The 18,404-nt window shown below is 46.1% G+C and overlaps 1 protein-coding gene across 2 annotated transcripts in view; it reads left to right on the forward strand.

Moving 5' to 3' along the window:
- The window catches only part of TEX2 (testis expressed 2), a 1,181,730-nt gene extending 1,172,002 nt beyond the window's left edge, over positions 1-9,728 (forward strand). For both annotated transcript variants that reach the window (XM_069654999.1, XM_069655000.1), the window contains exon 12: positions 7,808-9,728. In XM_069654999.1, coding sequence (XP_069511100.1) covers positions 7,808-7,930 — 123 coding nt within the window. In that variant the 3' untranslated portion in view covers positions 7,931-9,728. The remainder of the gene's footprint in view (positions 1-7,807) is intronic.
- The last annotated feature ends 8,676 nt before the right edge of the window (positions 9,729-18,404 follow it).

Here is an 18,404-nt window from a genome sequence, read left to right on the forward strand (position 1 = left end):
ATGGCCACTAATACCGAGAGTGTCTCCATAATTGAGCAATAGTTTCGTATTTATTCACTAATGCGAAGATATTGTAAAGGATCTGGGCCCATACAACCGGATTCTGTTTTAATGCAAAATTGGACAGGCCATCAGGTCCGCAAGCTCTCGAGCGGCTGATTGATTTGATGCATAATTGAATGTCCAAGAGATCGAACTGTAGATGGAACTTTGTAGGGAGGGAGAAACTATCAAGACTCGCATTATTTGTTGGGTGAGCATACAGAGTAGTAAAGTGATTGATCCAATTGCTTTCCGTTATGCTATTAGCTTGCGGTCCATTATGAATACCATTTATAATGGTCCATGCTCTTGAGATGTTTTTGGCTTGTATCAAGTTTAGCATGAATAGACCATCTTCTTGATATAGAGAAGCCCGTCTCGCTCTTAACCAATTTTTATATCTCGTCTTGATTTTAGCAAGTGCCAGACCTCTTATATCCACAGGTAGTTTTGAGATGGTTCTTTTCTCCGCCTTAAATTTAGATTTCCTGACTTTTAGCTCATTATCGTATTGATGCAGCGGTTGACTTAAGTGTGTGAAGTTCTTGGACTTGCCAGCTAAGAAGAATGGCATCTTCGTGTAATATGAGGTGTCTGAGAGAGAATTATGGTCTGTTGGAAATAGACGCTGTAACAAAAACGTATTGTAATCATACAGATGTTGCTCTGAATATCATAGTCTATTACCTCTTGCATTCGTGGACAAATTTGAGAGTGATGTAACCCTCTCAACATTCCTAAATACTGTACTCAGCACCCATTTAGCAGTCAATTGTTCATGATCACTGTGATGAGAATTTACAATCTGAGATACATCAACTGCTGAAAACAGGGAAGCACTCAGATATAATCAATCCAGGCAACAGAATCGCCTCAACGCCACGTCGGATTGGCGGGCATGTCAGTTGAACAGGAGCCATTGAGCATCACCATATGTGAAATGTGATTAATTTATTCCAGATTCCTAGTTTCGCAGTAGATTTTGATGTGACTTTGCCCAAGCAGTTAAGATTTAAATCACCTGCAATGATGGTGTACTTGATTGAATTGTCTTGTGAAATTGTAAGCATTAGATCGTAAAGATTCTCAATGAACCGTGAGTCTGAGATGCCCGCCGGGTTCCAATACAAATTGGTAAATGCATATGCATATGCATGCGATGGAGTTGTGAATTTTACCATTTGTATAAATCCATTTGCTATAGGCCATTGTTCTGAAGTAGTGTCCATATTAATTTTGATGGCCGTAAGAAGGCCTGATGTTGGTCGACCATTCGATGACTTGGAAGCAGCATTAAGAAAAACAACAAAACCATCTAACAATGGAGGGTGCATGAGCCAGGTTTCTTGGAGCATTATAAAGTCATAATTCACAAGATCCTTAAAGCTGACTGCTAATTGCTTAAAACCTCTTGTGGTCCAACTAACTAGCGCACAGTTATCTATTGATTCAGACTGTGTTGGCTACTTTTTTTCGATCTGATCTCGAGAGCATGAACATTCGGCTAATATTATTTGAGCCGGAGGGCCACTGTTAGAGATGGGATTGGTCATCTTTCCACTAGATGGATTCTGTTTAGGGTTCAATTGCACATTTTGAACCTCTTCCACTGCAATGACAAAACCCAGGTTATAGAGAGCTTCTTTAGCTAGCCATATAGTGTTTTGCACAACTCTGGAGTTTATCCAGAGTTTTATGGCTAGAATCGCTCAGTTTTTTGGGAATTCGGCACGTGCAATATCAGACGACCTAATGTCTTCTAATTGAGGCAAGATTGCTAAGGCAGCACGTCTATTCAATACATATTGTGGCAATGACGCTTGGCGACACGTTAGAATCAATGCATAGGTCGCCGGCCGTTTCGTTACTGGAGGAAACAGAGATCCTTTAGGTACACATGCCCTTTTTTCTTTACTTTTATCTGACCCTTCTGGTTCATCTGGATTCAATAGCCCCGCCAATACAGACTGAAGCAATAGAATTGCTTGGTTCAAGCTCATTGTGGCGGATTCACCGACTTTGGATTCCAACGGAACAGTGGGTGTAACTTCACGTAGGTTAACATTGGGTTTCTGATTGATAGATTTAGACATTTCCGCTGTCAAAACTGGTGCCAAAACCTTTTTATCACTGTTTATTACAGCTTGGGAATGATTTAGCTGATGTTGCTTTGTCAAGGCACCGGAATTCAGACCAGGAGCAGTATTTTAAATGTTCACATTTGAGTCAGTTGTGGCACCAAGCAATTTATTGGATATTGGAGGGAAGGCGTTCAGACATGTAAGCATCTACAGCTTTTCGAATCTTTCGTTGTTGCAGCGCTTGCGAGTCACTGACCTGTGGTTGGCAGCTTGTTTGCCGTGCCTTACAGGATTGGTGTTTTGTAACTGCTTCTACTAAACTATCTAAAGGGGCACAAGAGGTTATCTCATCATCTGTTTCATTGCTGGGGAGATGCTCGCCTTTTTAACCAGATCCAGTCTGCTATTTTTTGGAGATTGCTTTAGAGATCAAAAGTGAGTTCTTTGTTACTTTTAGCATTGATAGGGGCTTTAAAAAATTGCTTGGTTTTGGTTCCGCTAGTTTTTAATTGATTCTTCTGATTTTTTGAGAGTTTTGGGCAATGTGGTAAGTCTGTGGGTACTGCTTTAGCTTCATTAAAGATGGTATATGCAGTTTTTTTATTTTTCATGGTTTTTGCTGACATTTGCTGCTAGAAGGCAGTTGGGATTCTGTCAACTGCGAGTCAATAGAAGTAGCCAAAGAGTTTAGTCATTGTTTGAAGTGCTAGATTCATGGTGGTAAAGGTAATTTCAAGCACTTCTGAGATAGTCAGGGTGCGACGTCCTATGGGCTCCTGACAATTCCCCTACTTTGTGCGGCGTTGGTGCAGTATAAGATGCTATAGAGCTAATAGAGGCGTGACTTGAGTCTAAGAACAACACAGGTGACCTTGATAAAGTGTGAGGAGTCACATCATTGTTAAACCTCGGGGTTTGCTCATCAATATTAATTACCACTTGTTCACTCACTTGTTGCAGCGCCTCCGATACCGGACCTGAAACAGAAGGCACATTAGTTATGGAGTCCAATAACATGCTATCCGTGGGCGCGAGATGAGACAAAAAGACCACTGACTTTGCTGGCTCATTTGTTGAGCAATTGGAGTCCGCTTTGCGCTCTTTGTAATTAAAGAGTCTGAGTTCAAAGGATTAGTAAGGGTATGGGCGGATACAGGTATGCCTGTTTTTAGGGATTGCAGTCTACGCTGCATGACAAAGGATGGGCCCAGAAGAGCAGATAATAATAATCCAAACTACCACGCACCAAGCTGACTGGCTGAGTGACTCCCCGCCCTCACGCAGTCGGCAAAGAGGCACTCAGCAGGCACTCCGCTTGGTGCACGTGCGCTGGTGCACGCTTTTACGTTCTTCCTTGTAAGGAGGCGTGGCCTAAATGCGGCACAGGCACAACAGTACTAAAAAACAAAGAAATAAAGCTGTAATATTATAATATAAAAGGTCTGATAATCTTTTAGTCGTTCTCAGACAATGCACTATATGTACCGTGCAAAATTGGTCCACTTGATCCGATGAAGACGGGATACAAACGAAGCAGCAAAACGCACGGGGACAGCCTGGGAGGCAAAGAGGCACTCAGCAGGCACTCCGCTTGGTGCGCGCGGGTGCCTGCTTTTACGTTCTTCCTTGTAAGGAGGCGTGGCCTAAACGTGGCACAGGCACAACAGTACGTGCAAAATTGGTCCACTTGATCCAATGAAGACGGGATACAAACGAAGCAGCAAAAAACACCGGGACAGCCTGGGAGGCAAAGAGGCACTCAGCAAGCACGCCTAGAAAACGCAATGCCACAGTAAGAAAATGTATCCAGACTGGCTGCAGTAATGAAGGCTCTGAAAAGCCACTTAAGAAAACTCATGATGCTGGCTTTACTCTTGATGGCAAGTAAAACGGCCTTGTCACAGTAAAAAAGTATGACCTGGATGCCGCTGCGCAAATAGATCCCATACCACCCACAATCAGAGTCCTGCTCCCCCACACCCACACACATTCGTACAGCATTGTCATCATACACTCTCACTTTCACCTGTGTACCGACACAGCAGTCATAAACTCTTTCCCATTCAGTTGTGCACCCATACAACATACACTCACTCGTTCAAATGCGCACATAATCTTACACTCACTCATTCCCACATGCATTTACAGACAAAAACACTTGCATGCACGCATACATACATGCATACATACATTTCTTTCTTACATACAGCTGCAGTGCAGACTTTAGACTCCCACACAGCAGGGACTAGCAACCATAGAGAGCTTCCAGGTTCCAGCACGTGCGTGGTGAAGTCAGAGCGCCTTCATCACACCTCCCAGGGAAACCTAAACTTGTGCATTTAGGCCTACACTTCCCCAGCATGCATCCCGAATGGGCCATGTAAGGGTGAGGCAGCAAACCAACCAAAGCCTTGCATGGTAATTGGGGATATGCGCTGGGGAGCTGAAGTGAAAGCCAGCCTATGGGCACTACCTTAGCTGGCTTTGGCTCGTTCACATTGGGTGGCGGGTCGGCATCCCAATAACCTGTTATTGACCGGTTGCTGCTGTTCAGGTGTGCAGGTTTGGTGTAAAAAAAATGGGATTCATTGTTCTGTGTGCCAAGGCAGGTCGCTAGCATTTGATGATCCTCGGGTTTAAGTGTCTGCCACCTTGGGGTTCCCAACTTCCTCTTCTTCTTTACAGTCTTTAGAGTTCTGATGTATGGACTGGCTGATGGAACCCTCCCCTGAGGATGGCTTAGAGGTCTGAGATGGGAATTGGTGCTGGTTAGTCCCTCCCAGTGGGCACTCCTGTCTCTGGTAGTCACACTCTGCTCTTGCCCCTGGGGTTGGCTCCCTTGGATTATCTGTTTTTAACTGCATAGGAGTGGAGGTCTGGTGTGAGGACTGGCAGACTGCCCTCTCAGATTTCCTGAAATAAGTCACGCTTCTCTCTCTTTCTCTGGCTAGATTTAGGGGAGGTTTCTGTACCCACGTAAGTATAGCCATTTGTGTGGGTGCTGCTGGTCCTCTATTTCCTTATAGGAGCAATTGCATCTATAATGCAATGTAACATGTCCCTGCTGTCCATACATGATGGGGCGGGTGTTGCCAGGGGGTCCCCCCCCAGGGCCCATCACTGTATGCCACTTCCTCTATATTTTCTCCAATCCCCTCCACACTATCCCTAATCTCTTCTTTACTTTTGTCAACCCCCTTCCCATTTGCTTTCCAGCTTTAGATCCCTCCTTCCACTTCCCAGGTTTTGAACCAGGTCAAGCCCGTCCTGGTGTGCCCTCACTACGCCCCCTGCGCCTCTACTCTAGCCTCCCAGGTCTATATCCAGATCCATATCACCATGGTCTGATTACATCCAACCTTCAGGATCTCTCTTGCAACCTTATTGTATAGTCTGTGTTGACCGCTTTCCTCCAAACTACTTTCTACAATTCCAACTATTTATGCCAGCTCCAACCTCCTCTCTCCAAGCCATCCTGCCAGATTAAGCTTGTGGTCTTGTGTAGGCACTGGCCGGGGCTCTTTATGAAGGCCTTCAACTGTGGTTTAGAATTGGTGTGGGGGTTGGAGTGTCTGCCCCCCACAGGCTTATCTGAGCTTACCCTGCATCTTAGAACATGACCAACCCTATATCTGGCCTGTTACTATCTTGGAATCCACTTTCCCATCACTGTTATCACAGAGCACTAGGAGTTGGGTAAGAATACAAACTCCCTGTTTCCCCAGCGTGTTAGCCTCATATTTAAAAATCCCCATGCAGTCCTTTTTAGACTCCTTTCTGAATGTGAAAGGAATCCTTATTGCCAGTAAAACTGCAACCTTTGTATCACCCAAAAAGAAAGTCTCTACCGGTAAACAATGGATTGGTAAGCTTATATGCCACTGGGAAACTGCAAGCTATCAACATTATATCATGCGCAGACATTTTGGGCTCTGGAAGAATCTCTCTGGACCTTTCAAGGTGGTTATGCTCTACCGCTGGAACTTTGGCAACAGTAACAGTGCGTGTTTTAAAAGTATCTTGTGTGTAAAGTTGGCTGTCTTTGAGTCGTTTTTTTAAAATCTGGGCCTTTTGGTCTGTGTGACTTTCAGGATCTTTTAATTGGGAAGGGTGTTTGTATATCATTCTGCTACGATTGTGCTCTGCCATGTGATGGAGACTAAACGTGAGTTATCAGGGGATCCTCCCTATAGCACCCCTGGCCTCAACTGCTAGCTTGGGGAGGCACCCGCCTTGCTCAGTCATTACATTGGGGGTGTTGGTAAAGTGGGGAATATATGAGACATTGCATGGGGATACACACAGACGACGCACACGGGCAATGCAATGGAATACACTTGTAACATGCATACCCTTAGTGAACAAGCAATCTACACTACATACAGAAAATACGTTATGTACAGAAAGAACGTAAGCACAGATCACACACTAAAAATATACACATCAAAAACATGCTTGGGGCGCACAAAGGGGAAATACATGCAAACTATACAGAGATAACCTACATAGGCACAGACAACCCGTAACATGCACATATGCATTATGTGAGGAATATATACGTAAGAGAGTGATACCACCTGGAGAGTTTTATATATAGATTACAGGATTAAGCCTCTTATCTGGAGATGTGGATTAGAGGAGAATGGAAAGAACCTAGAGGAGGAGACCATAGAGGGTCCAGCAGACCAGGTTGTTCCAGGGCACAGCTTAGAGGCAAGAGGAGAAACTGTTTGGTGCAGCCTCACCAAGGGCCAGGAAGGCTATGTCACAGGCAGCCAGAAGATGCGCACCAAAGTGACCAGGAATCTAGAATGGAGAGCGGTGGTTAGGTGACCGAGAACAGACCTTTGTTGGGAAAGATCTACTGCTGTCTAGGATAATTTGCCAGATGGTAGGTTGTCTGCCCTGCTGGGACCCTACTGCTCACTCGGCAGAAGAGGGTTCAGGAGCCCTGAAAATATGCACCCTGAAGGCAGACCTGGGTAATCCATTGGAAATTAGAGTGGGGACCAGGAGGAAGCCAAACCAAGAACGTTGTACCCGACTACTCTCTTTGCTAAGAGATTAACATCACACCTTTTAGTTTGCTTTATTCACCCTGCTCTCCACAAGCAGGAGAAGGCTCTTGTTTTTTGAACTGTTGTGAGTGGCTGTTCTTTGGCACCTTTTCAGAACTTCAGTCCTCATGATTAGCTTATTTCCCCTTGTCAGGTGTATTGATGGCATCGCTAGAGAGGACCTTGACATTGCTGAACTTAAGCCTTTCTTAAGTGTCCTCTTCCGACACCTAGCAGTTGTAGTTATTGCTCTCTCCTTACCCGTCTGAATCACCCTCCATCTTTTGTTGACAAATCATTATGTTCTACAACCCAACTTTTCTTGTCTTGTGTCTGCTCTCTGCACACTTTGTGATAATTGGTAGTAACCTTAACGCTATCTATGTGTTACCAGTGATTATATTTATAAAGGCTGGCCCATGCATGCATACAATTGGTATCGAGGTAGTAGGATGATCACATTTGTGCAAGTGATAACTAAGGTATATACACTCTCAGCGTTGAAAGTAAGTATCCAGTTGCTTAACGTTGGGCAGTGTCTTTCATGATTCTGCAACAGCATCCATTGTTCTATTGAAACAAGTTACAAATAGAGGCGTGTAACATTTTGTGTATCTTATTTTACAGAAAATCTTTGTCATGCCAAACATGGACGATGTTTATGTCCCTCTAATGCACTCGGCCATGGATCCCCGCTCGTCTGCGTGTTCTCCAAAAGATCCAATCGCAGAGGCTGCTGATGTCCTATGAAATGTGAAGAGCTGCTGGTTTACAGTATTATGAAGTTTCTTTTCAGGCTTTTTGAACTGTGGAGCAGAATCAACTTTATCTCCGACACCACTTTAAAGAAAGACTGCTAAACGATACCTTTGACTAGTTCGCATAGTTGTTATTTCCTTCATTTATACTAAGTTTCATTCCATGTATCCCTTAATTGCTACGTATGTCTGCTGTAAAGTCAGAATAACGTAACTGTACAGTTAGTGCTGGAAACTCAGTGATGGGTTTGTTGGTAATTTTTCTTAGGATGGCCATGTACTCAGTACATGGAAGAAGCATTCTCTGCAGAGAAGTGCCAAATGCACAGAGCTTCTTACCGAAGGACGATGCACAAAACTAGCAAATGTTTCCTTCGCTTAAGCATCGGAAGGTGCACAGGTGAGCTTGGTTGCGTTATACCTTCTGCCATCAGTGGCTTGTGTCAAGCAAAGAAAACATGGCAGGTTTCCGGAGAAGAGGATGTATAGATAATTTATCTGACTGTCTATGTTAAATTATTAATGTTTCATATACAATTGTGCTTTTGGAAGTAAGTAGCCATAATACACATATAATGTGAGTGAGGTGGGGAAAAGCTAGGGGTTATTTTTGTGATTTGTAAAAAAACAAAAAAAAAAGCAAAACATAAAAAAGCATTCAAAAACATTTGGCCAAGCCATGAGATAAAGCCATTGCAGGCCTTTAACCGTGAGGTACAATCACCAGGGTTTTGGAGGAATTCTACATCTTCTGAAGGACAGTACGAGCACACGTGAAAGTGCGCATCATAACGCGATTGCTCATCTCTGGACGCCCATACTACACTGAAGAAGCTGTTCAATATGGGATGGGAGATTTTTCGTGGTCTTAGTGAGTGGAGCATGAGAACGAGGTCTTCTGGCACATCTGGACATGTTTCACAATGAATAGTTGGATAGGTTGTATAGGAATCCATCCTCTATTAGAATGTTTTAAGATGATCCTGTACTGAACCCAATAGACGCTTTCAGTATTCCTATTTTAGCGGCCAAGTCTGCAAATGTGAACTGGCTCTTCAGTCATGTCCAGTGATAGGACGCCCAATTCTGTAAATCCATAGTGGTCTGAACACTACATATCTGATCTTTTACATCCATATGTTGCGATACCGTTGCCAATGGACATTCTTTGTTCTTGTAATTGTCAGATGATAATTTTGTTTACAAATGAGGCGAGTGCCAGCTCCCTTTTTAATACCATAAAATTTCTTTAGAAAGTAACATCTTTTTTTAACTTTTTTGTACTTTTTTGTGTTCAAAGCAGCATTTGATGTAAATCAGAATTGCCTTGTGTAGGTTTTGATGAGTTAATTGGATTGAGTGCATTTTTTTCTAATAGGAAAAATCACTTTACCTGTAAACATAATACAAATGAGCATTTAATATATTTACAGATCTATTTGAACACATAATTTCATTTATTTTATATTACAATTCAGGATATATTTGTGACATGAACTCCATTACAGCTTTGTGTTGCTTCATTTATTCCCCACCCCTCTACCCCCCAGATTCTAGGCTTTGTTTACCTTCTATGAAGTCTGCATGTCTTTGTACGCAGGTCTTTACACTATTTCATTTGTGCGCAATAACTAAATTATAAGTCCAAGGACTAGATGCACTAATGTGTAATTAGACATTCTGATTTATTACACATGATTGCGTGCTATTGCACTTCATAATCAAAACTGTATGTGGGTAATTGCAATCCGCTTGCTTTGTTTTATGAAATAAATGTCTTCATTGTCCAATCTTCATTTTTAATTCTGTAAATGTGTTGGCATAGTGGTTGTGTGTCACGCAGTGGATAGATATAACGAAGTGCAACCAACTTTATGGTTCAGGAGAATTATTAGCATAGTAAGTAAGAGTTATGGCAATTAGTACATGCAGCAAATACCGACATTAACATGAACCCCCTTTCATTGGTTTCCCTCGTAAGTAGTTTCACTTAGACTTTGACAAGCATGCTCATGTGAAAGTGTAAGGAGTGCTTGTCCTCACAAATGACAAACACAACACCCAGGAGGCCTTGTGGCTATCTGCATTGGGAGATTGGCCAAAATGATGCTGGTTATATTAAATGTTGTCGCAGTTAAGAGGGACAGGCAAGAGTGAAGCCATGTTCTGAAAAGTAGGCCTCATTCTTGCCTCTACAAAGCTGAATCATTAGCACATGACTAGAAAGTCCTGTCCGTAAGATTACCCTGTGTTACATTTTCAAATTCTAAAATTAGTCTTTCCACACGGTAGTCAGAGGTATTTGCCCCCTAGCAGTAATCTGCATATGTGCTGGTGAATGTGGATGGATAGAATCGTGTCATGTCTCCAATGTACTCATCAATAGATCCAAATAACTTACATCTCCCCTTGCATGATTGAGATGCTGGGTGGAAATGCTTCTTTTAAATAAAGAAAAATTATAGATTCATAAAATTAAAAAGTGGGGCACATGTGACAGTGGTCTTGACAAGCCGATGCAGAGTGGAACCCACTCACAATTGTAAGAAATGAAACAGCAAGCAATTCTTGAACTATTGTTTCAGCAAGCCAATACTGAATGGCACATGTTAAATAACTGGCACTTAGATACATCACCTCTGACAATAAGAAGACCTACATTGTATACTTAAAAAAATGTCCTCTTGAAGAAGCGCTCTAATGCACTGAAACACGTGTCAAGGTTTTAAGCTGTCGCTTATTTAAGCAATAAGCCTGAGCCGCTGGGCCATTACTGAGTCAGGTAATGCCCTGGGGCCCATAGTTACATAGTTACAATGGCCGCCGGGGAAGGGAAAACCGAGTCTGTTTTCCCTTTCCATGGCGGCCATCGGGAGCGTGCGCGCTGGGGACAGAAGTGGTCCCAGCGCGTTCGCTCTCGAAAACAGAAGAAAAAGAAAGTAAGTGGGGTAGGGAGGGTTTTGAGGGGATGTTTGGGAGGTTGGGGGGTGGGGGTGTGGGAAACACCTGAACCCCGGTGGATGGAGGATGGCAGCCTCAAGCCCTGCGGAGGCTCGGAGCAAAGGTTACCCTGTTCCGTGCCTCCTCACTGGCTGAGGGGCTGGCACCCCCCGCCCCCTTGCTGGGGATGTGAAAGAAGCTAAAGCTTTGAGGGATTCTGCATGGGGTATGGACAGTGCGAGGGCCAATCAGATTGTTTGTAACATTCTGATTGACCCTCGCTGGGTACTACTCAATAATAATATTAGGTTCTGCAATACTTCACAGGTCTCTGTACAATAGAATTTATTGATGCAAAGAAAAAGTTTGGTTGACATCCTGAAATGATTACATCTCTTTTTAAAATGTTACGGAAAGATCTGCTAATACAGCTTTACAAGTGTCTCACAGTCACAAAGGAAAATTGTGCATGCACAATTCAGTGATTCAGTTTCATTACCAGCAGGCCCCTTAAAATGACAGGTCTGTAGAATCACTTCATCAGGTAGCTCAAAATAACCTCTCAATTACCGTTCATCACTTCACTCATACCTTGACTGGCTATGGTCTTGCCCACACATCATGATACCCTGGAGCTGGTAGACTTTTTTTCCTTGAGGTTGTTCAGATTAGAGTTAGCGCCACTGCAATGATTACCATGGTGTCTTAACTCTTCCATGTCGACTCTACCTTGATAAGCTCACTAATCTACCGTCTCATTGCTCAGTGTTCATTCTTACGTTCTCAAAATGAATTTCCCGCATAAACTTTGGGAATAAGGAGATACTAATGAATAATGAATGGTCTCATGGATGGAACCCCAGAGTTGAAGTGTTAGGCAGAAACCTGTGCAGTTCCCTCAGGGACCACTGCAAACGATTTAGGACTACAGGTGTTTGGCAGTAAACCCACTTGGTAGCAGTCTGTACCACACAGATTCACTTGGTAGCTGTGGCTGAGCAGTCAGACTTCCCTCAAGAAGAGTTAGGCAGTATACAGAGTATTCACGATAGGTCAGGAGAACACAGTAGAACAAGTAAACACTGACCAGGGCTTGGTGTAAAAGAGATATAATTATTTATTTAAAACCACATCTAGAAAAACACACAGGCACTAATAGTAAGCAATTCAAAAACACGGTCACTAAAAGGTATACACTCCCTTAAAAAGAATATTAGACAAGTCTTAAGTAAAGCTCCACTTATTTTCAGACGGCGGTGAGCGCTTAACGTAGATGGCACTCTAATAGTTCGTTTTAAAAAGGGAGAGAAAAGCAGAGAACAAGTTGAACAGATCCCAACACTTTTATCAGAACATAACAAGAGAGGAAGGCAAAGTAAAACCGTGAAGTTCGAGTTCAAGCGGCCAGATCCACCTACAGAGGATCCGAACGAAATGTGTCCAAGGTCACACAGTTGCAGTGCACAAAAGTCTTGTAGAGGTTCAAAAAGGAGTTGGACCAAAGAAAGGGACCAGTTAGAGTGTCAAGGCGGCCAGCCCAGTCCAGAAGGTTAAGGGGTTATTACCTTGTAGCAATCTTTAGAAAGGGAGGCCTGGCGGACACAATACCTTAAAGTGATGAGAACGCTCCAGCGGGGGCAGTTGTTCCTGGCAGCGGGTGCAAGTCGGTGCTTCGTCCGGGGGAAGAGAGGATCACGTCGTGGAGGAAGACAGGAGTCCGTTGCACTGCCAGGGAAGAAACCAGCCGCAGAGTTTCTCAGGTACAAGGAGCGGTCCGGTGATTCGCGGTTCAGTGGTGAGTGGCTATCTGGCTGCCGGGGTGCTCGGCACGGGCAGTTCGACCACAAACCGGGCTGGGGTGCAAAGAAAGAAAGGTAAACTGGTTGTGCCCACCAGTCAGGGGAAGAAGCCTCCCCAGCCGGGAGATCTTCTCTGTCGTCGGGAAGTGGTGAGTCGGTTCTGCAGGGCTCCACCGGTGGTGTCGTCGTGGTAGGTCAGCTCAGCTTCTCCCTCGTCGGATTCTCAGGTCCTGTGGCGACTTCTGAAGTTCCAGTCCCCAAAGCCCTGCTTTTATGCAGAAAACCCCCATTCACCCAGCCTAGCTGTCACTCAAACGTGCTAAGTGGTGAGCCGGCCGGTTCACCACTTGGGTGAATCACACAAGAGTGCGACTTGAGTTACTAAGGTAACTCAGTCCAGGGTGCCTAAACCCCCTCCCACACCCCCTGTGGTACCCAGACAGAGTGGCACCACTTTTGGAGGCTTCTGTGGAGAAGCCCGCCAAAAAGTGGAACAAAGGGCTCTACTTGGGTTGGAGCCACAGAAGAGAACACAAACGCCATTTTAGAATCGAGTCTTGGCAAAAAATACCAACCCGAGAATTAATATTAATTAAACCGGCGGTATGTTCGAGGCTATGAGTATTAAATAATTAAAGTTGGTAGCCTCGAACAGTGGGAAAATCCCATAGGAAGATATTCGCGGTCGAATATAAAAAGTAGTTTCCACTGCCACCAGCCAAAACTCGATCGGGGGACGGAGACGTGCCCCCTCGACTAACAGACCCCGGGGCAATCGAATTGCCCCGACCAGTACTTCCACAATATGATGGTTTGTACTGGTTTCTGTTAATAATTTGGGACTAGTAAAGCCAATGGTGACTTTATATGCCCTGGGAGACAGTAGTCAGTCCCAGGGTATGGAGTCTATGGTGGGGTGTCACTATGACACCCCTTTGTTACTGCACGGAGGGTGCTGTGTAACACACATAGGAAAAACACATGAGACCCTATGGAGTAAAGGACCCCATAGCCCATAAAACACATTACCAATAAAAGGAATACCATTAATCATGTCCAAGAGTGGGAGAAAAAGAGTCTCACTCTTGGCAAGAGGAAAAAAACAAACTCCAGAAATCCAGCAAAGCTGCTGGGGGACTCACTAGGTTAGGAAATTCAGCCTAAAGAGAGAATTCTCCCTAACATGAAGATGCATGTGACTTTTCCATAAATGTCAGTTTAGACCCTTGTGCTGTTGAAAGGATGCACTGGTGGATATTTCGACTTATATTGTAGAGCAGATAACGCATGTACATCTCCATGAGCAGGAGCTGCCGTTCGACCAAGGGTTTGATACTCCACCAGCCGTACTCATGCCTTCATCCTTCTGAGATAATTGATGGCAATTAGTAACCTGGTACCAAGCACCATGAAACTGCAATTTCTGGTATGACACGCTAAATAAACCGCCAGACCTTCGCGAAGTGCATACCTTCCTGAAGGATAAAAACGTAACAAAAACTGACGTTTCCAAATTTGGCCCCATCGTGTTTCTTCAATTAGGGTTACTTTGTGACCATAGCAATGCGCTGATCTATCACTGTTGGTGTGGGAGTTGCAGCAAAGAACAAGCATCCACTGTCCCCCAATGTTACACATAATCCCACTGCCAACATGTTGCTCCTTAGGCACCTCAACCTACGAAGCAGATCTGTTGTGAAGCTGCTTATCTAACTGCCTCACAGGAGCAAAATAGAGTTGGCAAGCCCATCAGCCTGCAGACGGTCATAAAGCATGTTTGCACAGAGCCATTGAGCTCATCAAGTTCCCATAGCGGGGTAACAACCTTGTATCAGCCACTGAGTGGCCCCCAGAGCAGAGGCCAACTATAAGGACTAATGTCTGTGCAGAGCAAAAATACTGTACAGTTAACATTTTGAAGGCAAATCTAATCCTCATGCACTGTTTTATCCAAGTAGAATATCAGCCATAAGTGATAGCTATTGGAGGAGGCGCAGACTGCAGCAGGATCAGTGTTAACATACCTCTGCACAGTCCAGAGTCAGGACTGTGTTCTCCAGCATGGGGTCTGGCATGGATTCACGCTCATAAATATTCCCTGTCGTCAGTCTAGGAATCCTCAGTAAAAGAAAACAAAAAATCACTTTCAATTACAAACTGTCTTTCTCCTTTAAACCAATCACTGTCCCCTGGGTCATACTGCCCCCATCCAATGACAGCCTTCTCTCTAAGCCCCTCATCTGGCAGCCATCTTCAGATTTTCACCGCACGCTAAAGTGTTGGGAGTCCTCGAGTTTGCTCTGCAAGCTACTTCTGCGTTTTCTCGTGTTTTCGAAGGAAAAAGGTTCTATTTTTGCACCAAAAGAGCCTGTGTGATCTTTTCTCCATCTGCCGAGAGTGGGGATCCGTTATCAGTAAATTTCAACGCCCCTCAAGGGCGAAGATCGTCTGAGTTTCCAGAGGGCCATCGGGCCTACTTTGCGCCCTATGACCATGACGGAGGAGGAGGAGGAGGAGGGAAGGTCCCTCTTCAAGCCCTGCACCAAGTGCGGGCTATGTAAAGTGTTTGTGGAAGACACAAGCACCTACAACGCCTCTACTGCCTGCACCCGGACCATAAGGAGGTGGAGTGTGAGATATACCTGGGGTTCTCCAAGAAGACGACAAAAGACAGGCACAGTAGACTGGCGGTGTGGCTGAACACAAAGGCCTCTGCCCTGTGCTCCTGGCAGGGTCATGCCTCACCCAGGACTGGCCGGTCCGAGGAGCGGTCCTCTAAGCCCTTTGAGGGCGCCTCATGCGTGGGGGCCCAAGACAAGGCCAAGAACCGCAAGTCTGAGTCCACCAGGTTAGCCCTGGAAGCGCATCCCAAGGTGGACAGGGCACGATCGACATCACCCTCCGCCTCCATTGCCAGCCGGCAATCAAGCTCCTCAAGGGAGAAGCCTGAGAAGCCACGGATGGAGGAGAAGGCCGAACTGCCAAAGTAGGCCCAATCAGCACAGGAGAATACTTTGTCGACGATAGAGCGAGTGGCTGCTGCTCTCACGACAGCTAAGGGGGCAGGCCCTGTGAAGGTAGCCCCCACAGCACAGAAGGTATCCCTGCCCCGGTGGCATGAAACCGCTGCAGTGACTTTGGCAAAGTCTGCTGGAAAAGGGAACGCCATCTCAGAACCCGGTTCCAGCCCCTCAGGGTGGAATAATTGGGGGGGGCAAGGAGGCCCCGGAACAGCCCTCCCAGGCCGTGGCCCAAGCCATGGAGGTCTCATCCACGGATGACGAGGACCTGCAGTCCCTACACATGGTCCACGAGGAAGAGGAGGAGGATGGTGATGGCGCGGGCTTACTATTCTGATCACACCAGCTCAGCCGAGGGATGTATCTCTGGACAATCGTGTAGACCCTCCACACCTTGGTGTTGGAAATCCAAAAGAGGATGCCACAGGGCCCGGTTCCAATGGTCCCTCAGGCCCCTGATCAGTGGTCAGCAAAGAGGAGGAAGCGTCATCCGACGCCCCTATTTCAGCCTTCACATCCGCACCAGGCCCCCGCTTCCCCAGCGGACCCAGACACGGGTATGGACATGGCCACGACAATGACGGATGTTGGACGAGGATATTGTCGAAGCAGTCGGCGGATCTCCGCAGCCTAAGGCGTCCCCACCGGATGAGGTGGGGTCGTTCCATTCCATGATCGCCAGAGCCTCCGAGCTATTCCAGCTGGTGCCCAAAGAAACCAGGAAGAAGGGTTTCTTGTACCACAGGCACGAGGCCAAGAGGAAGACAATCGTGGCTTTGCCCCTTCTGGTCGACGTGTGGGATGGCGGGGCTGGCCCTCATGAAGAACCCTTGCATGACTCCATCCAAACGGGAAAGGCTGGAGAAGAAGTACCGGGTGCCAGAATCTGCAACCAAGTGCCTGAGGTCGCAACCATTGCCGGATTCGGGGGTATCGGCAGCCGCGAGGAAATGGTCGGCTAACCCGTCCTCGTCGTCTTCAGTCCCTCCAGAAAGACAAGGGGAAGAAGAGGGTCACCATGGGAAGGAAGGTGATGTACACCGTTGCGTCCACCATCAAGGCGGCCAACACACTGGCGATCCTAGCCAGGTACGACAGGGAGCTGTGGTACAAGCTGGGCCCGATTTTGGAGTTCCCCCCAGACGATAAGAAGATGGAGGAAATCGCTCTCTCCAGGAAGGGGAGGTAGCGTCGGATCACAATGGACGTTGCCGACACGGGGTTCCGGCAAATGGGGAATGGTGTCTGCCTTCGTCTCCAAGACTGGATGAAGGCCATGAATTTCCACCAGGAGGTCCAACAAAGGTACTGGACATGCCCTTCGACAGAGATAACCTATTTGGAAAAGTAGTTGATGAGTACCTACATGCCATCTAGGCGGATACAGAGATGGCCCGTTCCCTGGGTACCATCAAGCAGGTATTCCAAAGGTTTCTCCTCCTCGTACCGTCAGCCTACAAGGTCCACAACTTAGGAAGCCTACAGATGCCGTTCCCAGGCCTACAGTGGCGGAGGACAGCATCGCCATTACCCACAGGTCAGGACGCCGGCACTGAAGCAAGCCTGAACTGACCAGTATGTAGGGCCCCCACCCGTGCACCCCAGTGGGAGGCCGGCTGGCGAAGTTAGTCAGCGAGTAGGAAAAGATCACCATGACAGATGGGTGCTGGATGCTCTCGCCCAGGGACATAACCTGGAGTTTCAGCGCAGGTGATAGAATTGTGAACATTAGACTGCGTCACATCTAGACAGGATTGTGAATGTCGGCCAGTGCCACATCTAGAGAGAATTGTGAATGTTCGCCATTGCCACACCTAGACTGCATTGGGAATATTACCAATGCCACATTTAGATAGAATTGTTAATGCTAGCTTGCTTCGCATCTAGACAGGATTTTGAAGGTGGGCCAGCGCCACATTTGGATATAATTGTGAATATTGGCGTGCGTCATATATAGACAGGATTGTGAATATTAGCCAGTGCCGGATCTAGATAGAAATGCTGAGATATTCAGGCACCACATCTAGAAAGAAAGTGGAAATTGAGCACATATCACTTCTAGATAGCGAGGCCAATAACAGACCCACTAACAATGTCACCCCTCTGCATAGACCTCTCAAACTCTAACCAAACACAACCACAACCCTAAAGCACAACAAACCGCACAAACTTCACCACACCGCAACAACAAAACAAACCACACATAGCTTCGCACAACAGCACACGATGGCTACCGACCGTTAAGCACCCCTAAGCTCAGCAAACGGTGTTAACTGAACTGAAGCTGCCAACAGCACGTCACTGCTCTCTTGCACTTATCCCGCTCGTTCCCACAAATGTAACCCCCCACCCCCTTTTCTTTTCAGATCCACCATGGGACCCCTTCCGGTGGTGATAGTGCGCGGTACAAATATCATTTAACTTTAACATCCCTCCCGTGGCCCGTCAGGAGCAACACATCTCTCAGCTCCTGAAGGAGGCATGGGCCATGCTGCACAAAGGGGCGATAGAACTAGTTCCCAGGCGACTCTGGGGCACCGGAGTCTATTCCAGACTTTTCTTGATCAGAAAGAAGACAGGGGGCTGGAGGCCCATTCTGGACCTACGATGTCTGAACAAATACCTCAAGTCCCAAAAATTCAGGATGGTCACATTCCAACACGTGCTTAGCCAACTGGAAAAAGGAGACTTCTTCACGTTGCTGGAC

This window comes from Ambystoma mexicanum, chromosome 3q (assembly GCF_040938575.1).
Source record: "Ambystoma mexicanum isolate Mex_15411 chromosome 3q, UKY_AmexF1_1, whole genome shotgun sequence".
In the NCBI taxonomy this organism is placed as follows: Eukaryota; Metazoa; Chordata; class Amphibia; order Caudata; family Ambystomatidae; genus Ambystoma; species Ambystoma mexicanum.